General features: G+C 48.5%; 10 protein-coding genes and 1 non-coding gene across 11 annotated transcripts; 6 read left to right on the top strand and 5 right to left on the bottom strand.

The window, feature by feature from the left end:
- Window positions 1-87: 87 nt before the first annotated feature.
- Window positions 88-1,757, top strand: FVEG_08391 (hypothetical protein; the record flags this gene model as incomplete). The annotated part of the gene is made up of 2 exons (XM_018897285.1): window positions 88-330; window positions 384-1,757. The coding sequence occupies 2 exons, from the start codon at window positions 88-90 to the stop codon at window positions 1,755-1,757; spliced, it is 1,617 nt and encodes a 538-aa protein (XP_018754899.1).
- A 3,357-nt stretch (window positions 1,758-5,114) lies between these two features.
- FVEG_08392 (hypothetical protein) lies at window positions 5,115-5,623 on the top strand (the record flags this gene model as incomplete). Its single annotated transcript, XM_018897286.1, has 2 exons — window positions 5,115-5,123; window positions 5,174-5,623. The coding sequence occupies 2 exons, from the start codon at window positions 5,115-5,117 to the stop codon at window positions 5,621-5,623; spliced, it is 459 nt and encodes a 152-aa protein (XP_018754900.1).
- A 688-nt stretch (window positions 5,624-6,311) lies between these two features.
- Window positions 6,312-7,290, bottom strand: FVEG_08393 (hypothetical protein; the record flags this gene model as incomplete). The annotated part of the gene is made up of 2 exons (XM_018897287.1): window positions 6,312-7,040; window positions 7,108-7,290. The coding sequence occupies 2 exons, from the start codon at window positions 7,288-7,290 to the stop codon at window positions 6,312-6,314; spliced, it is 912 nt and encodes a 303-aa protein (XP_018754901.1).
- A 654-nt stretch (window positions 7,291-7,944) lies between these two features.
- Window positions 7,945-8,027, bottom strand: FVEG_16312. The gene has a single exon. It is a non-coding gene; the product is annotated as a tRNA-Lys (tRNA).
- A 354-nt stretch (window positions 8,028-8,381) lies between these two features.
- Window positions 8,382-9,986, bottom strand: FVEG_08394 (hypothetical protein; the record flags this gene model as incomplete). The annotated part of the gene is made up of 3 exons (XM_018897288.1): window positions 8,382-9,575; window positions 9,624-9,724; window positions 9,773-9,986. The coding sequence occupies 3 exons, from the start codon at window positions 9,984-9,986 to the stop codon at window positions 8,382-8,384; spliced, it is 1,509 nt and encodes a 502-aa protein (XP_018754902.1).
- A 2,593-nt stretch (window positions 9,987-12,579) lies between these two features.
- On the top strand, window positions 12,580-13,692 carry FVEG_08395 (hypothetical protein). Its single transcript, XM_018897289.1, has 2 exons — window positions 12,580-13,439; window positions 13,499-13,692. The coding sequence occupies exon 1, from the start codon at window positions 12,742-12,744 to the stop codon at window positions 13,333-13,335; it is 594 nt and encodes a 197-aa protein (XP_018754903.1). The 5' UTR covers window positions 12,580-12,741; the 3' UTR covers window positions 13,336-13,439; window positions 13,499-13,692.
- A 116-nt stretch (window positions 13,693-13,808) lies between these two features.
- Window positions 13,809-15,203, bottom strand: FVEG_08396 (hypothetical protein; the record flags this gene model as incomplete). Its single annotated transcript, XM_018897290.1, has 1 exon — window positions 13,809-15,203. The coding sequence occupies one exon, from the start codon at window positions 15,201-15,203 to the stop codon at window positions 13,854-13,856; it is 1,350 nt and encodes a 449-aa protein (XP_018754904.1). The 3' UTR covers window positions 13,809-13,853.
- Window positions 15,204-16,554: 1,351 nt separating this feature from the next.
- Window positions 16,555-17,717, top strand: FVEG_08397 (hypothetical protein). The gene is made up of 2 exons (XM_018897291.1): window positions 16,555-17,137; window positions 17,188-17,717. The coding sequence occupies exons 1-2, from the start codon at window positions 16,605-16,607 to the stop codon at window positions 17,570-17,572; spliced, it is 918 nt and encodes a 305-aa protein (XP_018754905.1). The 5' UTR covers window positions 16,555-16,604; the 3' UTR covers window positions 17,573-17,717.
- On the bottom strand, window positions 17,521-19,179 carry FVEG_08398 (hypothetical protein). The gene is made up of 4 exons (XM_018897292.1): window positions 19,081-19,179; window positions 18,809-19,028; window positions 18,207-18,756; window positions 17,521-18,153 (listed from the first exon to the last, which is right to left on the bottom strand). Exons 1-4 carry the CDS (start codon window positions 19,134-19,136, stop codon window positions 17,663-17,665), a joined length of 1,317 nt encoding a protein of 438 aa, XP_018754906.1. The 5' UTR covers window positions 19,137-19,179; the 3' UTR covers window positions 17,521-17,662.
- Window positions 19,180-19,679: 500 nt separating this feature from the next.
- FVEG_08399 (OPT family small oligopeptide transporter) lies at window positions 19,680-22,152 on the top strand (the record flags this gene model as incomplete). The annotated part of the gene is made up of 4 exons (XM_018897293.1): window positions 19,680-20,459; window positions 20,517-20,583; window positions 20,636-21,897; window positions 21,955-22,152. 4 exons carry the CDS (start codon window positions 19,680-19,682, stop codon window positions 22,150-22,152), a joined length of 2,307 nt encoding a protein of 768 aa, XP_018754907.1.
- Window positions 22,153-23,781: 1,629 nt separating this feature from the next.
- Window positions 23,782-25,978, top strand: FVEG_08400 (hypothetical protein; the record flags this gene model as incomplete). Its single annotated transcript, XM_018897294.1, has 2 exons — window positions 23,782-25,926; window positions 25,949-25,978. The coding sequence occupies 2 exons, from the start codon at window positions 23,782-23,784 to the stop codon at window positions 25,976-25,978; spliced, it is 2,175 nt and encodes a 724-aa protein (XP_018754908.1).
- Window positions 25,979-26,608: the final 630 nt, after the last annotated feature.

Raw genomic sequence — 26,608 nt, 5'->3', positions numbered from 1 at the left:
AGATCAGAGGAAGTTATAATGACAGACTCAACAATCCCATCGAAAACATTCACCAAAGCTGTCTGTTTTGAATCCCCATTTCTTACCATGGAGAAGTATGGACCCATCTGCTTCACCAAGATTCTTGGAGTGAACGACGAAGAAGACGTTCCTGCCAAGGAGAGCGTGTCTCTTGCCATCGGCGAGAACCCTCGAAATGCGTCGCTCACGTTACCCCCAGCGCCAACGGCACCTGGAGGACCGTTGGGCCTTGCCATGCTGACTAGGAACTTTTGGCGTCCTGGTCGTGAACTCAAGATTGGCTTCCAAGGTGGCTCTACTTGGCAGAAGGTTAGCACCTGATCTACTAGACCTAGCGCATCACATCACTCACCAGAATCCAGGACAAAGTCAAGCAGCATGCTCCAGAGTGGACCAAGTTTGCCAACATCAAGTTCACTTTTGTCGACTCTGGAGAAGTGGACATCCTCATCGCATTTCACCCCGCCAAAGGTTCTTGGTCCTACCTGGGTACGGACTGCTCCTGGTTCAGCTCCAGGAACCAACCGTCTATGAACTTGGGTTGGATCAACGACAGCAAGTCTGAAGATGATCTTCGTTCCGTCATTCTTCATGAGTTTGGTCACGCGCTTGGGGCCGTCCATGAGCACGAGAGTCCGTATGCCCAGATCCCATGGAACAAGGACCAGGTCTACAAGGATCTCGGCGGCCCGCCCAATGGGTGGGACAAGACGAAGGTGGACCAGAACATGTTCACCCTGTACACCCTTGAGAAGACTCAAGCTACGGACTTTGACCCGGATAGCATCATGTTGTACTACTTCCCTGCCAGCTGGACCACCAATGGAAAGGGTACTACTTACAACACCAAGTTGTCCAAGTCTGATCAGGAGTACGTCAAGTTCTGCTATCCTGCTGATGACTACGACGCAGGGCAATTCTCCACCATGGAGGTTCGCCCCTGGGACAAGCCACACATGGATAACAACAATGTCATCTTCTACCGGCAAAAGTATGATGCAGTGCCACAGATTCCTGTTGGCATAACGTCTTTTGACATCAGTCAAAGTGCCAACATACGCATCAGAGCTCTTGCCAGTGATGCAACTAACGAAAAGTTCAAAGCGTCTCTTCAGAGTTGGGCCGACACCACGCTCTACTCTGCGTCTATGACCTTCCTGGAGCAAAGCTCACGCTTCAGCTACATCCAGACGGGCGTGTTCAACACCCAGGAAATTCGTCCATGGAACCAGCCGCAGCTGACCCAATCCAAGAGGATCAACTTTGCAACTCCATTCAAGGCCCCTCCCAAGGTCATCACCTGGCTGCAGTCTTTGGACATGGACAAGAACAAGAACTGGCGCATCAAGGTGTACCCTACTGACATCGACAACGAAGGCTTTATCATCCACGCCGACTCGTGGAGTGACTCAATCCTCTACAGTGCCGGGGTTACCTGGCTGGCCTACCCTGCCGATCAGCCCGGAGTAGCAAGCGGCAAGTTCAGCACGGAGGATATTCGTCCGTGGAATCGCCCGCAGGCTGAGAACTCCAGCGTCTTTAGCTTTTCCAAGGCATTCAACAAGACTCCCAAGGTCATCATGGCCCTTGACTCGCTCGACTACGACCACAATAAGAACTTACGTGTCCGGCTGAGCACTTCCTCGGTCACCAGCACGGGAATTACTTGGCATCTTCAGAGTTGGTGGGACTCGGTCATGTATATGTCTGGAGCTTCGTTCTTTGCTTGGACTTGATGATATTGGTAATGTTATTTATGTACTTGTCTGGCCTGACGAGAGGCACAGAGGCCAGCCACATAGCAGAGAAGACAGCTTTCCCAAACAACAAACTCAATGCTGCCTAACTCAGAAACTTAAGTCAGAATGTGAATCGCTCTAGTTACAAGCTATTAAATTTGCACACCATGCAAAGCAGGCATCTGATGGGCTAGGCATATCTAGTGTTTGTCTATCGTTAAAATTAGTATCTCATAGCGTTCGATACTTTCTTCTTAAACAATTTCGGTAAACACATATACCTACTGTTAGCTAAGATAATTTAACACCGTTGGAAAATTGTAGCCAAACCCTAAGTTTTTGCTTTCGCCCCCTTTCCTCTATGAAAATCATGTCCCGTAATACGCATCACAGCAGAAACAGATCTACCACCACCTCTTATTCTCTATATGCCAAATGAGCTAATTCTTTTGGCAGGAAGCTTTTTATCTGCCAGAGACCATGTATCTGCCGCCTGTTTACGTCCGCAATCCCGTTCCCACCAGTATCATCCTCGACTTTTGTTCATCTATTATAACAAAACTATCTACCAGGCATAATAGGAGATTTGTTCTGATTCAACAAGATTACTAGATACAAGTAACAAGATGCTGAGGCCATTGCGGGCTGATGGTGTTGGCTTGAAAACTTCTCAATGCTCCCAGGTAATTTCAGGATCCCATGCCTGATACGACTGGAGAAGTCTCGTAAACTATCTCAATAGCCCTCCCTTGCAATACCAAATGATCCGGATTATCGGACTCTGGGTCTGGTTTTACCCACGACAAGCTCGGACATGCTTTAAAAGGAACACGACCGGCTCGATAAAATAATGTCATGCTTAACAGGCCATAACACCAATTTAGAGCCCAGGATTGAAAGTTCTCGGGGAAACCAAGATCCGTAGTGAGATTAGCGCGGTGTAACGATTAAGATATCTAGGTTTCCGGTTGCCGCAATAATCGTTCTTGCCACTTCAATAAACACTGGATATACAGGTACGTCGTAAGTCGGTCGGATTTGAATGCGAGGATCTTTGTTCAGAGCAAGAAATCGTAGAAGAGATCTCTCGGTTCAGAAACCTTGCAGTCACTGCTCATGCGCGAAAGAAGTGAGCGAAAATCTTCATGAACCTCCTTATTACTTTGCATAATCTGAAGAGGATGGTTCTTCCACAAGGACGAGATTTCGTGGTCTAGAAACTCAGCGAAAGACTCTCTTCCGAAGTCTCGGAAGAGTAGATAACGGCGGCCTATAAGGTTAAGCTTTAGGCTGTGAATATAAATAATGAATAATAATATAATTTTTTATCCCCTTTCATGAGCAGCATCTCCATTTTCTCAATACCCGGAGACTACTGTCTGGCACGTCGGCTTCTATATTTTACTAATATTAAAGTAGAAATTACAACGGATGCCCATATCCTAACACACCCACCCTCTTAATCGCGTCCACGAGCGTCATCACTGCCGCGGTGGATATCCCAGAGCAGATGCGCCCTTTCGTGACCGATCTCACAGTTGAGCAAGTTGCTGGTGGACATTGGCTCCAGCTAGAGAAGCCAGATGAGGTGAACGAAATTCTGGATAAGTTTGTAACAAAGTTTGGAACCTGATTGGGTCGAATGGTTAAATATTGCAGGAGAGCATGATAATGACAGACCTTAACATCTATTGTAATCTGAACACGCTTTATAAAGAGCGAATTCCATTGCTTCCTAGTATTTTATCTAATTTTTTGTCTCTTGCGTCAAAATCAAGTAGACCCAGCAGCTATGGCCAAATCTACAGATAGCTTCTGAACTTTTTGTTTTTTAGCATGTTGTCAAGTTCTGTGATGCCAATTTTGACCTAAACTGGGTACAGGGTTGTGAAGCAGCCCACAATGTTAGTAATGTATAGCGACTCCGATGTCCATAGCCCAGTGAAAACAGGGAATCGCGCAGACTTCTAACGAACCAGCGACGTCTCTGACCGAGCTGGTACGGTAGGATCCGAGGATTTTTAGATCGACGGAGAGATGTCTGAAAAGCAGAGTCGCGCAAATTCCTGTTGATCCCCCCGCTATCCGTACATGGTCCTATCGACAGGGCAGGAAGCAGGAACGAGAACTCCATACTTAAAGATTTCTTTGCGGATTAATAGGCCTGGAACCCCCACGTCATGTGTATTCAGCTAGTGCTGACTCTGAGCTGTATCGGAACCAAACTATTCCCCGTGGCTGGAAAACCTTAACCGCAATAGTCCGCAGGACGAGATATGCAAGGATCCAAATGTGATGAAGGATTTCAAGCTGCGTCATTATATACCAGGTTCGCTTATTGAATTGCTGCTGTGCCAAGCAATCGTCCAGAGAAATAAGCTCATTTCATGGCATATGCCCTGGGTGCTAACTCTCGGACCCTCGCACGAGGCCACTAAGGTAAGGAAGCAGAAGCGTGAACTCGGGAAATAAGCAGTCCAAAAAGTTATGAGCGATACACTTTATCTAGATCAGATCTGAGAATGAAAGACTGTCGGAAGCCTTAAAGATGAGATTAGCTGTCAAGATAGCTCTAGTCATTCAGGCTTGCTAGAGAATGACTGGGCTGACTTTTGGCTAGCTGCTTACTTTACAGAATGCTATAAGCAAGCTTAAGCTCACGACCTCTGAACAGCAATCCACTACCCGCAATAAGCCAAATCACATTCAACACTTTGCATGAGCCATATCAATCCGTCCCGTGGAACTTTGGTGATGTTACGACGAAGAATTGCTGACAGGAAGCCGGCAACTTGTCGCCTCTTGGCACTGAGTCTGCCCCGAGCAAGTGAAAGGATGAATGAATTCTCCGACTCTGCAGCGGGATATCGAGATCAAGCGCTGAACCGCACTTCGACAGCCAATAGAGACTCACCGCCCCGTATGGAGAGCGGGCCGTAAGACTGCCAAGGATCTCGATCTTGAGTGCGGGTCCTCAGCTCAGTGAAGATCTCACCCGTTTGTAGTCGCGCAGTTTTGACCTTGTCGGTCTTGGACTTAGTTGCAGTCTGATTACTATAGAGGATGAGCCTTCGAGATATCACAGTATGGAGTCAATTTCATAGCAAAGTATGTGTCATGATACCTGAAGGATTCGCCGGACGCTTTCGTCCTCCAAGCCGAATCGGGACTTAGGCAGGATTATCATCCTGCTCCTCCATATATGAAAGAATCAGCGAAGTGATATCTAGATGGCTATAAATATGTGATGCCTTCCCGTTGCTCTTGGTCCGTCAACAAACGTTCCAATCAACTCATCTGGAAGTCAAAGAAACAAGACTTTCTGAATCATCCTCTTTTACCCCAATAGCCGAGATGATCCCAGTAAGTCCTAGACTCAGCCACAGGGCAACGAAAGAAACTAACATCCACAGCTGCGTTCTGCCTTGACTCTCCTGGCCCTTCCAGCCCTCGCTGCAGCCGGCAATGTCTGTCTCGGAGTCTTTGCTGTCGCTGGTCTCGGTGACGCCCCTCCTGACATCTACTACGTTGCCTTCGCCGCAGGATCTCCCTGTGACGAGAGTCGGTCAGCCATGTTGACCGATACTCTCAATGAGAACTGGTGCTCAATTTCCAACCGCGCCCCGCAGTTCGACATGTGCGGCGGCACCGCTACCATCTTCAATGCTGGAGAGCCCATTGGTGATGATGCGGACTTCAATGACTGCGGTGCCAAGTTGAGCATCAACGGAGAAGAGTTTGATGGAGAGGTTCTTGATGATCTGGCGGAGGACAACCCTTGCAGCGCTACTTGCAACAACGGTATTGCTTTTGGTAATATTGGTGGCCTGAGACATTACGTTGATGTACCCATGTGCGACTAGTGGCCTGGGGACTTTTCCCGATGATGCTAAGAAAAAGGGCTTGGTATAAATTTATGATGACTGCCAATTTGAGAATACAATTGTGTCAATTGGAAGAAGATATGCGGTAATTGAAGATTGTATTAAGAATAGTGAGATTTGTCTATAAATGGCGGCGATTGTGACAGTGCTAGATTGTAGACAGCTTAAATCTTAGATACTAGATCCAGCTGAATATTCGATTCTACAACTAGGAGGATGATGGGGCAAGGGCCGAAAGAACACCATATGTATCGGCAAAATACCCAGCAACTCTGGACAAATGGCCCGATGGAGAGTCTATCCACGATGTTATGGAAACACATATCTAAGTTGTGAGCAGGCAGAGTCAACCTAGTTATGGAAACACAGTAGCCCTTATCGCTATCAAGACCTAAGAATACGGGTAAGTGATAACATGCTTGCTATTTAAATCTAATATAAGACGAATCTACCTCTTGCTGAGGCCATCAGGATGCCTCTGTAAATAACATAGCAGGCCCCAATCTAGATTGTCTCCTAACCTTGCCACTTATCCGTTTGCCATTAGAGTTTATATCCCGTCTTGACTTCCCCCCTACCAACTCTGCAGACCATCCTTTTGGGGCGGCAACCGAATAAGAAAAATACTGCCACAAAGGTTCATTCAAGCCTCAAAGCTGTCTGAAAGTCAATCCACAACCGGATTCGCAAAGTAGTACCAAACAGCTACCAGGAAACATATGATGGCTATGATTGTAAGCCAATTCGGCCAACGTGTCTCCAAATTGACTTCATCATAATGCCGCTGCTCTGTTCTAAAACGGCTTGGCTGTGATGAAATATCACCATGCATCACTGGCACAGATTGCTGGAATTGATATACCCTGCTTGGAAGATTATAGTCTCTCGCAGCGTTCGAATTGGCAAGGACCGAAGCATAGGATCGAGGGTATGACGCCATGGAGTTTTGGGTGAATGTTCCATAGGATGCTGAGGGAGGGGAACTAGATGTCCTGGCAAAACTGGTATCACGACGAAGGCTTTGATGGCTGGCACGAACGGGAACAGGAACTTCGCTAGAAGCAGACTGGCCTGACCGCTCGAATATGCCATGGCCATCCAGTCTAATGACCAGGTCCCCAAGATTTCGCTTCCACAATTCTGAGGTAAGTATTTGGTAGGACGTTGTCTCTAGGTGGAGATCATTATCGCGCCAGCAAGATCGGAGAGCTACAAATGGAATTTCGTGAATATCCTTGATGTTAACATAGGAATTCTTTTTCATCGTCTTTCCGTGCGCGGCAATAAGATCGCAGCGGGTGTCTGGGTGTCTGGCGGGACGTATTGGGAGGTAGGATTGTCGTCGGATGGGATCCGGATGACGATTCTCGATGGGTGTACCGTCGAAGCTCGTCACCTAGTAGTGTTTGTTAGCAATGATGTGTGTCAAGGTAAGCTGTAGCATGGGAAATCTGTAAACTGACAACAAAAACTGCCACCTTCCCATGGTAAATTTCCTTTGAGAGGATAACAACTGGATGGTTGAAGATGCCGCTTGTGACAGGCACGGTCGTTGTTATCCTCGCCTCAACCTCTGCCCTGTTTGGTAGCATCATTATCCGGCCCTCTAGGTGTGGACATTCGCTGGTTTGGTGAGGATGAGGCATGGTTAAGAGAGGTTATTGTTTCAGAAATGCGAGAGTAGCATTAATCTTGCGCTTTACGATAATATCGACGAGAGAACTTGAATGCGGTACAGGGATGAATCAACATCACCACCAAGGCAGACGGTGGCTTACAGACGACTTTAGCACGCCGAGAGAGTTAGCCGCTGAAAATGTTCAAATGAAGCTCGGCGCAGCCTGTGAAGCTGGCTAATGATGCGACCTGCGGCCACGCCAGGTTAATGACCTAGCTTCAGAGGCGCCAAGTGTAACGTGAGTGGGGGGAAGATTGAAAATTGGCTGAGCATGTAGGACTCGGGCGTTGTGTCCATGCCCCATTGGCCTTCGCAGTTTGGGCGGTTAAGTTGTCCCCAATAGCCTTGCTCGAAACGTGGTGTTGGTCGTTGCGATTTTAGACAAGGAGGTGGTGAGGCTCAGAGTACGATTGGTCAATCAGAGAGGGAAGAGAAAAGAACAGCATTACAGTCCGGAAACTTCAGGTCATTCATTCACCAGAGTTCCTACCAACCTGGAGATAGCCAAGAACTATAGCATCTCTAGATATAATATGACGGACGGCTCTTCTCTATCTATTTATAGAACAAGTAAAACAAAAAAAGGAAAGCCTCGCTAACGCTCGCAATCGAATATAGGAACAGCCCGATGCGGGGGTCGAACCCGCAACCTTGAGATCGCGTACTCGTAAGAGTCTCACGCTCTACCGATTGAGCTAACCGGGCGTGGCTCTTAATTGTTGACAGACACGACGCGGATCTGTCACCATGTTGACTGACAGTTTCGCCAGCTGGAAACGCGAGACCTGCGCATCACCGTTGAGGCTATTATGTGTGTTATTTGGTTGATGTACACAGCAAAAGACGGGTCATAACTCATGGCCAAGACTCATATTATGCTCAATCTATAGGCACGTCACTGGACATGATGTAGTTAGTAATGAAGCACGCGAAATGCACCAGCGACAAATGGTAAGGCAAATCAATCATCCTAAAATTCATGGTAAAAATACTCTAACTCGCTTCTAAAATCATCAACGACCGTCATAACCCCCGTAAACCCAACTAAAACCGCCTGGATCAAACAGTAAAGCGGAACCTTGGGCTTCTCTCACCCATAGACTCAATCTCCTCCTCAGTCTTGCCTTCAAGCAAGTAATCCTGCTTACCATCATCACGAAGCTTATTCTGTCGTTTGAAGTGAAGATGGAGGATGATGTTCAGGATCAACGAAACAACAAGCATTCCCATACTGGCACCATAGCCAGGGCGGTAGTGAGGCGCATACTGGCTGGAGAACAGGAAGGGAGATGCCACGCCAGAAGCGTTACCGATGGTCAAATGCATGCCCGTTGAGAATGCTCGCTTTCCGTAGCGGGGGTTGTTGGCGGGAACCCAGGCGAAGGAAATGCCCGAGGAGAGGAAGATGCCAATTGAGACGAAGCAGCAGCCTGCATATGAGACAGCAGCGCCCTTGCCAGCGATAAGCATGCCATAGCCGATGATGGCGGAGCCGATACCACCCATGACAAAGAAACCTCGCTTCTGGGTGATGTCACTGAGACGAGCGCCGATGAGATAGGTGATGGCTCCGATGGCGTAGACGGGAACAGTCATGGCCTGAACCTCAGCAGAAGACCAGGTTCCCATAGCCTTGACAATGGTGGGTAGGAAGACGACAAAGGAGTAGAGCATGGCCAGGGTGGGGAAGAGAGCGAAGCAGTAAGCCCAAGTAGTCCAGTCCTTAACGCCATCAAGAACATCCTCCTTGAGAAGCTCTCGGTTGTTCCTTGCCCGACCGACCTGCTCATCATGAATCTTCTGCAAGTTGATCTTATCCTCTTCAGTCAAAAACTTAGCAGTCTCAGGGCTATTAGGCAAAACGAAGGGAATAACAACTCCAGTGGCGATGGTAGGTGCTCCGTTAATAAGAATGATCCACCGCCACGCACTCCAGCCCATGGCACCGTCCATAAAGCTAATACCGTACGCAACAAGACCACCAGCAACACCAGAGATGGCAGCCGTGGAGAAGAAGTAAGCGATACGAAGAGCAAGACTCTTGCGGCCATAGTACATGGAGAGGTAGAGTACTACACCGGGGAAGAAGCCGGCTTCGCAGAGACCGAGGAGGAGACGGCATGCGACGAGGGCGCCGAGGTTGTTCACCCAGGCGCTGCAGGTGGCGACGATGCCCCATGCGATGGTGAGGCCGGCGAGGTAGTAGGCGGGCTTGAGTTTCTTGATGATGAGGTTGGAGGGCGATTCGAAAAGCTGGAATCATGTTAGTTTGTTGGGATGATGATTAATGGTGAGGCTTACACAGTAGGTGACGAAGAGTACTGAGACGGAGAGTTGGAACTCATTGCCTGTCAAGCCAAGATCTTCTTCCATACGGAACAGACGAGCGTTCCCAATGTTGACTGGAATTCGTTAGACCATTCATTTGCGAGCAGAGTAGAGTAACATACCTCGATCCATCATGTTCATCAGATACACCCACATAACCATCGGAATAATGCGATAGTCAAGCTTTCTGAGGATAGCCCTTTCAGTCTGCTTATCAACATACTCATAGTTCTCACCGCGCGCTTCCTCAATGCCCCTCGCCTCAGCCTTCATCTCAGAGCCAGAAGAAGAGTTCGGGCGCGTGGGCTCTTGAGAGACATTGTCATGGGTTGTCATCTTGCTGATATCGGCAAGAAAGCTAGGGAATGAAGAAAGGAAAGAAGTTGCTGGATCATCGACGGGAGAGAAATAACGGTGGACGAGGGACCAGTTTTATACACAAGCCAAGATATTTCCTTACCCCGTGGGCAACGATATGGGCCTCCCCACAAACCCCAAGGTGTCTTCTCCATATCGCAGATTCTGTTATCCACGCCAAGCATATGCACTTGCCACGCGAGGCTTGTCTTGGCAGCTGTAACGCCTTATCCAATGACTCCCATTCGTGTGGCAGCCTCGGACAATATCCACTGAGGGTTACAGCCAAGGATCGCCATATCTCCTTCACAATCTCGGCCCATATCTGCATCTCGACCGAGCAGATACCCCAGATCCTGCCGCCAAGGCTGTGACAACGGCTCCGCGTTTTGAGACTGCGTCTTTTCCTGGGGTTTACAGCTCAAAAATCAGCAGATCAAGCTGAGGGTACATCTTCAAGCTGAGCGTGTGTGGTGATTTCAAGGGGCGGCTATGACTTGAGGCTGCAGGACTTGACATAGCCGACACGTGGCGGGCGAGCGGAAGAATTACCACATCGATGGCAAGCTGGTGCAGATGGGGCTTTTTTATCTTGGCTGTTTCTTGGCTCTCCGAATGCCAAATTTGGGGTGAGAAGAGAAGACCAGAGATGTGCAGTTTTAGGCGAGATGAGAGACTATGCTGACCCCCAAACTCGTCTCCCCTTTACTCCGCCTTTTATGCCCCAAATTATTCATGCTTAAAATAAAGATGGCCAATAGGAATGAGTCCAATTTGTTGAATGATCGGGGTCCATCTCCTCGCTCATTCTAACATGTCGTTCTTCCCGTTCACTGTTTACGAGGTCGAAGTTGTCACATTGAGCCAAGTCTGGGGTAAAAAGCACAGATGGGGCACATCAGATCATCTCAGATCACAACATTCGACTTTCTTCTCTTGTGCATCTGAATCTCTAAAAACAGGAGACAAAAAACCTCACCGACCCCACGGGGAACCCCATGGAGACCGAGTTGGAGAATGTGGCCGTTACGACGCGCCAGCCAAGACCGCCAAGTCTACCAAGCACACGCAAGTCGAACGAGTTTTTCACTTCTGGTGGAGCGATCTCTTGGGTCCTCGTCATGGTATTTCCCTGTTCCTTAGGTTGTTGAGGATGAGGGCTTTGTGTCTTTTTCTGCCCGGTAGCCCGGAAATCGTGGGGTTGCTTGGCGTGTTGAACCATCGCGGGGAAGACGAGAAATGTCTGGGGAGTGTCAATTTTCATCTGTCATCTGAGTGAATTATTGCTGTAGGTAACTCCCAGCTGAAATTCGAGGTACACATGTGTATGCTAAAGTTGTAGGTCGCCATGTGGCTTTTGCATGATATTGAATCACGCTTGTAATTTTACCGCCACGTTAAGTTACTACCCGTGCCATCTGCCGTGAGGGGAAACGCTTTTCACTGACAAACAGAAAATTCTAGTGTCTTGCAGATCATTTGGAGAATGCCACCAGCAAGTCAATGGTAATCCAAGGCCAAGAAGGTTCCTTCGAGATCCGTATCCGGCGCATCAGGATATCTATGTCCGTCTTGGCGGATGCAAAACACGCGTGGCATGCACACCTCGGCTTTCTACCGAAGAGGCTTGACAGGAGTCAGCTTTATCATGCTTTTGTGCGTATGTCAAGATTGATCTGCAAATGTTTCATGGTGGAAACGCGACTGTGGTGGCAACAGGGTCTTGCTGCTGCCGAACCCTTCGCAGTTCGAGGACAACATTATCCTATGATGCGACACCCAACTTGGTGTTTCCTGCTTGCTTTTGTAACGCAAAGAGGCACTTTCCAAAACAGGGATCGTGTTCTGATTGTATGCCATGATGCTGAATAGCAAAGGGGCAGTAAATTGTTCTTCTGTGTTGTATTTGCTTGGAACATTCTCAAGACCATGAAACGATGTTTGCCAAGATGAACTGCCGCTTACAGCTTGCCAGACAAGCATGCCGTTTTCCGGACCAGAAGGGCAGCAGATCGAAAGAAAAAAAGAAAATTGTTGATGTTTTGCAAGACGTTTTATGGACCAATCGTCTAATATATAGTCAATTGGAAGCAAATGTGCGCATTGTGTAGCATGTTGCTATAATTTGTTCCAACGTGCTGCTTTTGCAGATTCAATGCAATCAAGCAGAAAACATCAGTGTTAGGCAAATCAGGGAAAATAGCTAATGAAATCGACAAACTTTCAATTAGTAAGAACAAAATGATTGCGAAATAAGTTTTACAATCATGCTCATGTATTGTGAATTGGGATGATTGCACTTGATTGCACTTGAACTGGCAAATTCACCAATATCAAGTCACAGGGTAGCGAGCACTTAATGCCAGTGCATCAACAGTTTTGCGTAACTCGGTGGCTGCTTGTGCCAGTGTGTGGCAGTGCGTACCTGGCGGAGCGAACAAGTGAATGCCACTGGCCTCTAGGCATTCACTCGCTGCTAGACTGACTTTAGCTTTCAACCCTGTACACGTATCCACACAAGTTATTCCCGAGATAAGGCTTTTGACGTTGTCAGTTGACTTGTACCGAATGACTCCTTCGGCAGCGCTGACTTTTGCGCGTTTGCGCGTTGGAAGAGCCTCATTTCCTGATTGAGTTGTCGCTGATAGGAATAAAAATGTGATCGCCCACGCCGACATTTGTTCGTCACCTTGCCCCACGAATATTCATCACGACCATCGCTAAGTCGTCCAAGATGTTCAAGCAGCGATCTCACGAGACCCATCACAACACCCACGTCCCGCAGATCAAGGCTAACCCCGGTGAATACACCGTCGCTGTTCTCGGCGACAGCCTCTTCGAGCGCTTCAAGACCACGGGCCGAATGCTGAGCATCAACAAGGACTCGCGTATTCTCAACCTCGGTGTTGGCGGCGACAAGATCTTGAATGTGCAGTATCGCATGGATCAAGGTCTCTTGCGTCTTCTGAAGCCGCATCAGCCTAACATCAAGACTATGTACATCCACATGGGATCCAACAATCTCAAGAAGCAGGGCCTTCGAAAGGGCGACGCTGATGCCTATGGCGCGGTGGTCAAGCAGTTGCGGAGTGAGTTTCCTGACATGACTGTTGTAATCACTGCGTTGTTCATCCAGCGTGGTTTGGAGCTTGATGTGATTGAGGATGCGAACGCCAAGCTCAAGGCCATTGCTGATGAGCATGGATGTGCTTTCTTGCCTTTCGGGGATGATCAGGAGGGTATTATGAGTGAGGACAATGTTCACTTGAACCAGTTTGGGTATCACAAGTGGAACGAGATCCTCACCAACGACATGAACAGCCGTTGAGCAGCGTGCTTGCCGCAACTCGATGAAGACGAAAGAAACAGGAGTGGTCAGAGGACTACCATGCATTTGAACTTTGAAGCAAGCGAGCCATCATGTCAACAGAAGTGAGTATTTCAGAAAGTGTCACATCGCCACAAATGGGCTAACTATTTGCTTGCATCAGACGCAAGGATATACCTGAAGTATGTTGTTCTTTGTGGAAGGTTGGGGTTGCCTTGAAGGAAACACGATCATGGATATGGCACCACTCTATCGGGGTGAAGTGTCGGCAAAGTATCAGACACATTGCAGTCTTGTATTTCAATCCTAGGCTAGAAATCCCATGGCCTTATTGAAATTTACTCCTGTGTCCTCCCCTATCATTCTGTGTCTGACAAAAGCCCCCGCCATTCCTAGTTAACGAATGACACAGCCTCTGCGAGCGAGGCTCACCTTTGTAACCCCAACCAAGTTCATACCGTCTAAGATCCACCCGAGAGAGGCCTATCGAGATGAACAATAGCCACTGCCAAATACCTCTAGTTACCGACAACAGCAAGCAGACTGTTGACGCGGCTGTTGTTCTCCGTATCCATATCATACGGAGGAGGCCGCTTCCACAAAAGCTTAACACCCGGCTGGAAGATCATGCAGTGCGAACTCCCCCCGAAGTGAAACATGCCAATCTGCTGCCCCTTCGTAATATGCTGACCCTTCTCAACAATAAACTCACAACCCGAAACCTCCGCCATACCAATAAACACAATAGCCATAAGCCCAATCGTAGGATTATCAGCCTGAATCCAGATAATGCCCCGCGTAGCCACAGCACTGATATAAGGCTGCGAGTAATTCGGCGCCGCGGGATCGGGATCATCCGGATTACCCGCCAATCCCTCAAAGTAGTTCTCGCTGTAGTAGGAACCGGGAACAAGCTCAATGTCGATGACGTTACCGCTAACGGGGGCGTGCCAACGATGATAGCTCTTTGCGCTGAGGAAGGCTTGGTAGACTGTCCCGTCGACGAGTTTGTGCGTATTGGGGTTGGAGTTGAGCATTCTGTCGAGGGAGTAGGGCTGGGATTTGAGCCAGAATTGGTCGTGGAGCTTCACGTGCTCTGCGACTTGGAGGGGAGCGGATTCGCAGGCGTTGGTGATGACGAGGGTTGGGTCGGGGTACTCTGGGGTTGGAGGGGCGTCGTCTGGACAGGCGATGGGGCGCATACCATCTTGGAACTCTCTAGTGAAGAAATCGTCCCAGGATTTGTAGCCGTAGTACTTTTCGGCTGGGTTGCAGATGAAGATCTTGTCAAAGGTTGGGCCGCCGTCCTCACCAGTGTTGGCTACAGTGGCAAGCATATGCAGCGCATCTTTGGACAGCCAACCCTCTAAGCCAGACTGAGACCCAGAAGATCCCAAGAAAGAACCCCAAGAGTCAAGGATACCTTTGAACGAGGCATTGACCTCAGGCAAAAGCCAGAATTCATACCCAGCGATAGTGCCCATAGGCCAATCAAGAACAGCATTGATAGGAAACCCAATCATGCCCATCGCAGTAGGAGGATCCTGCTTATCAAAGAACGGCGGTGCAGATTGAATGATGAGGCTGAGGACATCGATAAACTCATCGAAGGTTTTGAGAGCTGGTTCACCAATGGGATCATAGTGCTTAGAAGACTGGGTAAACATGTCATTCGCAAGAGTCTTGAGGTAGGGGTTGTCATTGACGAGCTTCTGAAAAGCTATGATCTTGGGGTTGGGATCAAGAGAAGCAAAGTTCCTTCTTTTGGTCTGTTGAAGCTTGGATGCGATCCAGTTTTGGATCGCTGGACGTTGGTTGGGGAGCCATTTGCCGATGGGGCGGTGGGCTGTGACTGGGAGAGAGGCCATGCTGGACGGTGCAGTTATGCGATGATAGTTGAGGTGTGTTGAAGAAGGGAATATTGATGGAGCAAGTTCGACGGCTTTGACTTTATACATAATGGTCTTCAAAATGGGAGACAGGTCGAGCTGAAAGAAGATGCGGAGTCTCTTACGGATCAACACCAGCCGACGTGACACGGAAACCTGCACCACCAATGATATCCACGTACGACCGAGACATACATCGCTCAGCCCGCCACAATTCCAAGAGACCTGCCCAAAGGGCTCAGCGGCACAGAAACTGCCGTCATATATGCACTCACTTGCAGGTAATTACATCACGGATACGAATACTCCACTGAGTACGTAGATAATCAAGGGCTGTGTTTGCATGTGAGTACTTGTACCGCATGTCGTTTGAGACATGAAGAGGAAAGGGTCGACACCTTGGCTGATATCACATATCGCGGGGTAGCTGACTGCCGTTTTCGTTTGCGTTGTACAAACAAATGGTGGTATGTGATACTGTCGCAAGAATGGACGAGGAGGGAGGCTTGGTGAGAGGTGATTGAGGCATTGGATGAGGACGAACTGGGAGACCGGAGTACAGGACGTTGCAACGGGGGTAGAAAGACACAAACATGGCCTTTTGATCTGTTAAAGGCAAGGATTGTACAGTTGTGCTCTGTCTGACAATGCATTGATACAGATTGGGCAGCCATCGCTCTCCATCACACTAGGCACGGCACGCACATGGTCACATTTTAGAGCGCCTTGAAGATCTTGCCTTCTGTCGCCGAGACTGTCAAAATATTCATGCAAGCCTGAAAATTGTTTAACCATTTCAAGCAAGAGAATAGTTACTCAGTGCTAAAGTTCCAGTTTACAGTTCGTCTCGTTTTCTGATTGGGTACACAAGAAGCGACCTGATAATGAAGACGTCGAATCCGATCTTATCGCACTAGATACCGTAAATTCTCACCAAATACATCACCGCTAGACTAGCTTGCGTTTTTCACAAGCTACTGCAAGTCTCAAACCCTTGTAACAGAACACCTTTCCTCACAGAGGTCTGGTCTTCACAGAGCCAAAAACAGCATCTATAGAGTTTAATTCTTCCATTCCGCTCTATTTATTTAGAAGAATAACTCACCTAAACTATAGCAGGTGGTGCGGACGCTAGCCGTAATGTATCTGGTCAATATTTACTGGTAGGCTGGAAAAAATAAGCTATAAACACCACATCGCGCTATCGTGAGCTATCGAATTTCCAAGCCAATAGCGCCGTCTCGGAGATTACAAAAAGTCTTCATTAAAGGAGTCTTAAATACAGCTGAGCCCCTAAAATGTTTATTCGAATCCCCATCCGCTCGTTTCTCAATTCTGCGCTTCGACGCCATTCCGCTCTTTAATTCCTTCTTTGTAAACATGATGTTGCTCAGGTATTCAGCTGTCGTTGCGGCTTTTGCTCTCTACGGACAGGCTAGCGCTGGGCCTTGCAAGCCGATTACTCGTGCTACGAGCTCGGGCTTGGAGACCTCCGGTACTGCTACGACCGAGATTTCTTCAACTGTGACGAACTCGCTCTCGATTGAGACTTCGGCGACGGTCGAGACGTCTTCGTCTGCCACTTCAGCTGAGAGCTCGGGGACTACCTTCTTGTCTGAGGCTTCAAGCACGACTGGTGATTCTTCTACTTTATTTACCTCGACAACCGAGACCGCGACGCTTGGCGCAACCACTACCGAGTTTGCTTCTACGACCGCCGATATCTCTACAACAGCCACCGCGACGACTTCTGCTGCTCCGGTGTGCGAGTTTACGGGAGAATACACCAACTATATCAAGAACCCGTCTTTCGATAATCTAGACGCCAACGGAAACCCCACCGCCGACCCGTGGATCATACTCGGCGTCTCAACTCTGTCAACCCAGTTCCCCAGAACAGGAGCCCGCTCTATGTCAGTCTCCAATCCACCGGCTTGAAACCGACGATACTAACAGATCTCAGGGAATATTTATACCCCGACACTTCAATCAGCGGAAGTTCATCCATCCTCCAAGAACTAACCAACACCGTCGCTGGCCACGAATACGTCTTTAAATTCCACTGGGCTCTTGTTCAGGGACAGCCTCTTGAGGCGGACGAATGTAGATTCGGTACATTCGCTGGTGGGGGAGGGGCGAACAGGCTGTTTATTGCTGTTGATGGTGATCAGGCAATTTCGCAGTTTCAGTACTATGAACAGGAGTATCGTATTACTGCTGAGAATAATGATCAGAGGTTGTCGATTGGGTTCTTCTGTACGAGCCAGCAGCCTTCCGGGGGAACGGTCAAGGTTCAGATTGATGATGTTTCGGTTTATGACTACTATGAGGGCTGCGAAAGTCCCTGAGCGGAAGTCGTATGACTGGAGCTGTGTGTATACCATCGTAAGACATTTTTCACCATATAAATGGTTCATAGCTAAGAATTTAGTAAAAATTTACAACTTGGGTTGAGTCTTGAGATCCATGACATCCCTCAAGTCCTTAATCTCAGTATCAGGCCGATGCGAAGTTGGTTTCGCAACCCGTCCTCCATAAGCCCATTCCTTCCTCAATCCCGACTCACGACCTTCCAGTGCGTCAGCGATATAATTTCCGATAATAGGGAACATTTTGAACGCGTGTCCAGAATCACCAGTTGCGAGAAGAAGAGTGTGGTGCTTGGGATGGCGATCGATGAGCCAGTGTGCATCGGGTGAATCAGTACACCAACAAACACGAGCATCAAGGAGGGGCCGGTCGGAGAATTGAGGCATGACGGTGTTGATGAATCTTCTAATAGCGACTTCGGCTTCGTGGGGGATACCATCTTGGGGGTGATCGCTTGAGTAGCGGGGGATAGAGTAGTTTGTTGTTTTGCCGTTTGCGTCGACAAAAGTGCCTTTTTGGTACTGATAGCCCGGGTTGTTATCGCATATCTTGATCAGCTCTGCTCCCAAGTCAGCGATCCTATTCAAAACAGCCATTCGAAGGATGACCTACTTGTATCGGGATCTGGTTCAAACATGAACCCAAGTTCATAGTTATCAATCACAGGGACTCCCTTCCACTCAGCAGCTTCTTCATCAGTAAGCTGAATATGGCCCAAAGTCCAGCACTTCGACCATAACTGCTGCGACAACTCGGGCAATAGTTGTGGTGATGCAGCGCCTGTGCTCAGGATGTAGTGATCTGCGTGAAGAACCTCATCAGAGGCGACGCGGATTCCAGTCATCGAACCATAAGCATCAAGCTCAAGGCCGGTCATTGTACCGCCCAGACCTGACACGAATTTGACGCCCATGTGCTCAGACTTGAATGCCCATTTCTCGAGGGCTTTTCGAGCGTGGACCCATCCGCCGAGACTGTTGTAAAGACCCTTCCAGTTCTCGATCCCGACTGCATTCTTGAGTTGCGGAACACGTTTGACAATCTCATCTCTGCCACTGATGAGCTCTAGATTATCAGCCTTTCCCGCCTTCTTGAGGTTCTCGTAAGACTTCTCGAGGAAAGACTCGGCTTTCTTGTCGCCTGTCGTAGTTGTGATACGTCCCTGCTTTTGTGAGCCCAAATTACAAAAACGGTCATCAAGACCAATGACTTACGGTCTCGAAAAATACATCATGCCATTCGGGGTCTCTCCAAGCGTCGAGTGCTTCAAGAGCAAGGCGCGTGTAAAGTGGTTCGTCGTATTCAGTACGCATGACCTTGTTCAAGTCATGGCCGGCAGAGTCTAGGCTCGGCCATGGGTGGCGGTCGATGCAAGTGATGTTGGTATAGCCACGCTTAGCTAGATGGTAGGCAGTGCTGATACCGAATGTGCCCCTAGAAGTAGAGGATTAGCCTTGGTGGTTTATTAGTGGGGACTGAAACTTACGCTCCGATGATGAGGATGGACGAGTCCTTGTTTAGAGCCGCTACCGAAAGAGCCATGCTAATGATGCTTGAGATAACTGAGTTCCGACTAAGCTGTAAAGATGAAAGATAGGGTTCGAAAACAAAAAGGTGCTATCAGACGCTCAAGCTGGTCGTTTTATTAGCGACATGACGTCCGTAACCGGAGCTGATCTGATATCTTATGACAAACCAAGGCTGGACCTTCCCTCACTCAATTACCCCGCAACAACCTCAGTCTATCATTCCCAAGTGGCAACCTTTGATCAATAGCTAAAAACTGTCAAGATAAGGTAGGGTAGCAATTAATTCTCCTTTGACCCCGAAGCTAAGGACCTGATGATCCGGGCCAATCAGAACTTAGCTCAAATGATATCATCGCTTGGACCTTCTTCTTGCATGAGGGGCTTGATAAACTAACATTTGCCGAAATCCGGGGAGGGGAGTAGCATCGAATGTGACATTACTCGCGATAAGACAAAGTTATAAAATGCCAAGGGTTTCGCGCCAAGAAAGCAATGCATCCCTCATTCTCGTGTCAGTTCATTCGTTGGGCATTTGTTTGTGACTGAGACCGCCATCATGGCACCCAAAGTGGAATACGCGGATAATCTTGGGCCTTCAAGGCAAGAAGATGGCACCATCGAAGGCACGTCAGAAGAAATCATCGACAATCCTGATAAAGCTACTGCTTTTGCCATCAGCGGTATAGATGAGCACTACGACATTGACTCGGACAATTCTCCCCAGCCTGAAGTCAGAGCCAATGTTCCCAATGTCGATGATCCTTCTATGCCAGTCAACACGCTCCGTGCGTGGACGCTAGGCCTTCTGTTCACTATCCTCGGCACTGGAATCAACCAGTTTTTCTCAATGAGATATCCCAGTATCACCATCTCGTCGCTCGTCGCGCAATTAGTCGCCTACCCAGCCGGACGAGCCCTTGCACACACCCTCCCCATCATGAAAATCACACTCCTCGGGAAAGAAATTGCACTCAACCCCGATCATCACTTCAACATAAAAGAGCACGCCCTCATAACAATCATGTCGAATCTCTCGTTTGGACCATCTTGGGCGACGGATATCATCCAAGCCCAAGTTGCGCCTGCGTTCTTGGGGTTAAAGACCCCAGTTGGGTATCAATTCTTACTCGCGCTGACGATGCAGCTGTTTGGTCTTGGAATGGCGGGCATGGCGTATAGGTTTATTGTTGAGCCGCCGCATATGGTTTGGCCTTCGACACTGGCTAATGCGGCGCTGTTTCAGACGTTGCATGGGAGGGCGAATCCGAAGGCTGATGGGTGGAGCATATCGAGGTATCGGTTCTTTGTTTATGTTTTTGCGGGTGGCTGGTTGTGGGTGAGTTCTTCTCGTCGTGTTCGTTCTTTGGTGGTGGTGAGACTCACGGTTCATTAGTACTGGCTGCCTGGGTTCCTCTTCACTGGACTGAGTACCTTTGCCTTTATCTGCTGGGCTGCACCAAGTAAGTTCGCTCCCTCCACCAGCCCATCACATTGCGTACTAACTCCTGTCAGACAACATCATCGTCAACAACCTCTTCGGCATGTCAACCGGTCTAGCCTATCTCCCCACCACATTCGACTGGTCTCAAATCGCCTACAACGGCTCTCCGCTCGTCGTACCCTTCTGGGCACAAGCCAACGTCTTCGCCGGATGGGTAATCCTCTTCGCGCTCGTAACACCAATTCTGTACTACACAAACACTTGGTACACAGCGCACCTACCCTTCTCTGGAGGCGACATCTATGATAACACGGGCAACGTCTTCAACGCGTCGCGCGTCGTTGATCGACACGGGAATTTCTCACCGGAAGCTTACAGGGACTACAGTCCTATTTTCATGCCAGTTACTTTCGCACTGGGCTACGGTATCTCTTTCGCGACGATGACTTGCGTTCCGACTTATATCTTCCTCAATTACTGGAAGCAGATAGTCGGCGCCTTCAACCCGCAGCGGAAAAAGGACATTCACGCTCGGCTGATTGAGAGATACCCTGATGCTCCATGGTGGTGGTACGCCGCATTGACCGCTATCGTGCTTGGTCTCACCATCATGGTACAAGAGGTGTACGACACACAAATGCCCGTTTGGGGTGTCTTCCTCGCTTTCGGTCTCGCTGCGTTCTATCTTATTCCCACCGGAAGTGTCTATGCTGTCGCGAACCTCAACAGTAACGTGCTTACAGTTCTCGGCGAGATCATTTCAGGATATGCCATTCCCGGAAAACCAGTCGTTATGCTGATCTTCAAGTTCTACGCATACACTGGACTAAGCCAAGCGATGATCTTCGCCTCGGATATGAAACTCGGGTTGTACATGAAGATACCTCGTCGTACCCTATTCGTCTCTCAGTTGACCGCTTGTATAGTTGGGTCTCTCACCCAAAACGCCGTTGTTCTGTGGATGTTGCACCACGTCAAGGAAATCTGTGAGAGTGATCAGCCCAACAAGTACACTTGTCCTCAAGGCCGCGTAAACTTCTCATCAAGCATTGTCTGGGGTGCCGTCGGTCCCGCGCGTCTGTACAGCGTGGGTAAAATCTACTCTGGATTGTTACACCTGTTCTGGCTTGGAGCACTTTTGCCAGTAGTAACTTTTCTCCTCAAAAAGAAGTACCCCAACAGCAAATTGCTACGCAACCTTCACTGGCCTCTCTTCTTCGCTGGCACCGGTAACGTGCCCCCAGCTACCGGTATCAACTACAGTTCTGCGTTTGCAGTCTCGTTCATTTTCAACAAGTGGATTCGTGGAAAGTATCCCCACTGGTGGGCAAAAGTTAGTTTGCGACATAAAGGTTCTTATCATTGGTCATCATAGCTAACCACAAAACAGTACAATTACGTCTTGTCCGCGGCGCTTGACTCTGGTGTTGCCATTTCCGCCATCGTGATCTTCTTCGCCCTCGTGTTTCCTGGCGTTAGTCTTAGCTGGTGGGGAAATAATGTTCAGGGAACGACAGCGGATGGCATGGGTACTCCGTGGAGGAAGCTGGGCACCAATGAGACATTTGGGCCATCTGCTTGGAACTGAGTCAGATTTAGTATGTGTCTTGATGATTGTATTGTTACTTCATAGCTAGTGAAATGATTATTGTCGTTCCAAGCATAACACTTCGGTCCTTTAGACGAGGTGATAAGAAGACCGAGGCGAATTCACCATGGGCTTGATAGACTCTAGAACTAGTCCCTTCTGGCGCATAAGCATGGGGGTCAGATGTTGTCTCGCCGCTTGGCTTTTGAACATTACCCAATCACATAATTTTCGGTCAAACACGACGAGTACACCAACGCTGAGGTTAACTGAGGTGCTTACTCCGTGTCTTGGTAGGGTCGTCTAGTCCAAGCTATCCGAGTCAACCATGTATAAGAGACTTGAGATGATCAGATCAATGGATAGATAAAGTCGCTCAACCTGCTTTCTTCTCCATAGTTGCTCTTACGGCAGAAGCGGCATTATAAACGATGGTATCTTTGAACATTCTCAAAGCGTTGTATGACTTCGTCGACTAAGTCAAATATAAGAAGACAACTAAGAGCTCTATTAGGACTTGTTTCAACTCGGCACAGAGCATCTTACCCCTTTTGCCAGCCACGCATCCAGCCACGCCAAAGCTGACCGGCGAGCCCTGCATCCAAGTCGATTGAGTATGGAAAATCACCGAAGATTGTGTTGATCCTCTCTACTCCTGGCCAATAATCGACAACGAGACCTATGAGACATTACCAGTCCCTCATCTTCGAGGTTTTGGACATTTTGACGGGACCACCGTCGACTTCAACATCTACCTCTCTGAAAGTGGATGGAAGGGTCGCTTCTTCCAAGTCGTCTATCCACTACAGAACTCAACTGCATCTGATCGAGAGATTGGCTTTGGAGCAGATAGCGAAGGGCTTACTGTTCGTGCTTCTGATGAAGGCCGCACGGGATCACTACAAGCCCAAGAACAATAAGATCCATGTGTATATCTCTGGAGGTAGCGGTGGATCTCTTATTACTGTTGGAGCGATGGAGAGAAGGCCAGTGGCTTGATGTTGCGAAAGTTGGAGTTTTAGAGTGGTGGTTCTTGTCTGGGCATAGTGTTCTCTTTTATGACAACATCCGGCTCAATTAAACTGTCCACTCGCTACTTAAGAGCATGGACCAGAAAATCCTGTCACTGTTACAGGATAGGCGCTTGCTATTTGGTACAATGTGCAGGCGGTCCGGCCACACCTGAAGCTGCAGCTAAGCAGCTAAAAGCGCCACAGCGGCTATAAATTTGCATATTGCTTACTCAATGCTTTGTTTTAACCAACCAATATGTATCAGGCTGTGATGGTAAACGAAGAGGGGTCAGTATTCCTATTTAAGTAACGCCAAGCTGGAGTTAGGGCTTTTAAATCCCTACGCTTAACATAATGTCTGGCACTGCTCCATAATATATATGCCTTATTAGACACAACGCGTCATGCAGTCAGCAGATAAAAATAGTTTATATTGTTATCCTACGGCTATAAATAACTACAGCGCCTATGAGATGTTATTCAAAGCATCTTTATAAAACAGCAGTTCGTCCCATACACCAGCGCGTATACTATTCAATCCCTTCTATTTCTACATCTACTTTAGAACCTGTCTCTTGGCCCCCTTTCCCTTCAAATTTCCTTCGCAGATCCCGACATGTCTGTCTCAGCACAATGGAGCCTAGATGTCACAGCGAACTCCGCCCTCTCGGTTTCTCGTGGCATCATTCACGCAGCAACAAGCGATAATATCCAACCTCTGGCTCTACTAGCTTGTGAAAAGTTTGGTTGCACAATTGCCATGTGCCATGAGACATGTCGTAAAATTGAAACCTCCGTTCTCCCCACCGATAAACCAGCCCCAATTCAATTTCTTCTTCAAGGTGTCGTGGGTTATTCTCGTAACGACTGCGCCACCCAGTTGGGCACAACGACATCCGGCATACAGTTTCTTGGCCTCGCAGCAGCACTCGTAACAACCATGGGTGCCTTCGAGTCAGCAACTGCGCTCTCGCTTATGTTGAGAAACACTACTACAGACAAGTCTTTACTTCCCACGACGAAGCAATTGAGGGACTTGCTGTCAGTGCTGGATGCAAGATTAGCACGCTCTAGGTTCACCGACTCGGTTCTAGGTTGGCACAAGTATCTATACAAACATCCAGATATAGATGACGCCAGCAGGAACGTTCTCCGGCGTGACTCGTCGTATCCTTCTGTGGAGGCAACTGAAAAATTAGTCTCTGCTTTCCGGCAACTTCATCGTATCGGCGACTCAAGTGTCTCAAAGATCGCTGTGCATTTGACGTCCTCCTCGCCGTGGGTTATCGCATTCACCAGGTGGTGCCTGGGTGCTCCTCCATCGGTATACTTGCAAGACGGCACGCCCATAATTGAACAACCTGACTTAAGCGTTGATATTATTATCAACACTGGGCATACGGAGGACGATCAGAACTTTGTGGTAACGATCTATCATGACATTGGAGACCCAGAGAATCTTATCGCTACGAACAGCGGTAAACCCTGGGCAGGCATGACAACAATCGAGAACTATGGCCAATGGATGCTGAAGGAATATAACCTTGATCAAGTGCAAGCTTTCCGTGCCCTCCAGCAATGTCTTCCATACGCAGCAAAGGAATATCTCAACCAGTGCAGATTCACTGCCAGCAAGGCCCACCAAGCACCTATCACCAGAAATTCCCGACAGCGAGATGAGAAAGTGGTGGAGGAATATCGCACTGTTCCTTTCGGCAGTGATAGCTCGGTGGCAGAGATGATCTGCCGTATGCTGAACGTGGAAAAGGAGGGAACAAGCTTCGAGCTGGAGAAACTGGAGGCAGGGGTTCGAATAACCGATCTGCCTCTGGTAAAGCTACATCTTAAGTCTCTGAAGAACGACTGTTTATGCCAGGCGTGCGCCGACAGAAGCAGCGAGCGTCATGACATATCGGCCTGGAGAGGGGGGTGCCTCAAGGATCAATTTCTTTATGATGCAGCCCTTTTTCTCAGTGATGCCCTCGCCCTATCCCTATTTCACTTGTCGGATAACCTACTTGTTCGTATTGAGAATGGTAGAGACCGTCGTCGCGATGATTACCATACGACAGTCTTTTCTATATTTACACATCAGTCTGTCGGTTACAGCATCAGCTCTGACATTAAAGAGCCTTGCAAAATCGAAGCTCTGCTCGACTGGGCCTTAACGTTGATAGGGCACGACGTCGGGACGGAAGTATCTACGTCGCGCTGGGCAATGTCATGTTTCAAGGGACAGGCTGCCTATCCTACCATCTTCGACACCCGTCGCATGAAGAAGAGAGGGTATCTCAGGCTATCCTGGCTGCCCGGCATACTGCAATTCCAGTCCGAAAAGTACGAGGTTGTCAAGTCAGAGAAAGAGCGGCAGAATCCTCCACCACCATCCAGCAAAGTGCTGTCCTCGAGAGAGGTAATTCGGCCTCTTAACCTTTTTCCTAATTACAGATTGAAATGGAGGGTGGAGGCAAAGGACGGTTTTCTCAACTTGGGTGTATACCTAGAAGGGCCGTCCGTGGATATTATCCGTAACCCTACTGAGGCTATTAGTGCGCTAGCTTGCTCTCTTGTGTTTGAACGATGCAAGCATGCTAACCGGGATGCCGAACTTGAGAGTCCAGATCAATTCTGCGGCTATACCTCCCCGTTAATGCCCAATGAATATCTTCGTAACAAGACAAGAATTGTTGCAGTTGATGGCGCAGACGACCTTCGTTTCTATGCACTTACTGAGGTGGGCAGGGACACTATTCCTGCGGTAGTACGGATTGATTCCTGTTTAGATTGCTCTCTTGATGTCTGTCGAAGTGTAAATAGCTCTGTTCTTATTTTATAAATTTGCCTACTGGGCTTTACAGTTATTTTGCCAAACGCAGTCACATCAGGAAGCGACACAGAATCGTCCTGAGATCTCCAAAGCCGAACGTCACCGATCTTAGTAGGCGTATTCAAGTCCCTCGACTAGGTTCTCTCTGCCGGAATAAGCTCACAGCCACAAGTCTTAACTGCAAATAACACTTCTAGCCCACAACTTAGACATGGATACCACGGCTGACAGATGCAAGTTTGATGGTGTCGACTTACGGCGACTCGGGATCACGGGCATCTGGCATGAGTAGTGCTGAGGTGATCAAATAGCATTGGTATCATGTTGTATTGGGCACTACCGTAGACAGCGCATTATCAAGATCTGTCTCAGTTGCTACATCAATAGTGACAAACCTACTAGAAATATAGCTTATGAATTGAAGACTAATTAACATGTCAACCGGTTTACAACGCAGCATATTCGATATGCATAGCAGCAATTAGTATTGTTCCACGCTCGAAATTCCAGCCTGGCCTGCAGTGAGGCTGATGCATTGGCGCATTCTGGTTCGCCTGATCTGCATGTTTGTCTGCCTTGTCTGCCTTGCGGCCAGCCACTCTTACCCAACACACAT

This window comes from Fusarium verticillioides, chromosome 10, assembly GCF_000149555.1.
Source record: "Fusarium verticillioides 7600 chromosome 10, whole genome shotgun sequence".
Lineage (NCBI taxonomy): Eukaryota > Fungi > Ascomycota > Sordariomycetes > Hypocreales > Nectriaceae > Fusarium > Fusarium verticillioides.
Note: the sequence above shows the minus strand (reverse complement) of the source record. Positions and strands in the feature narration are given on the sequence as shown.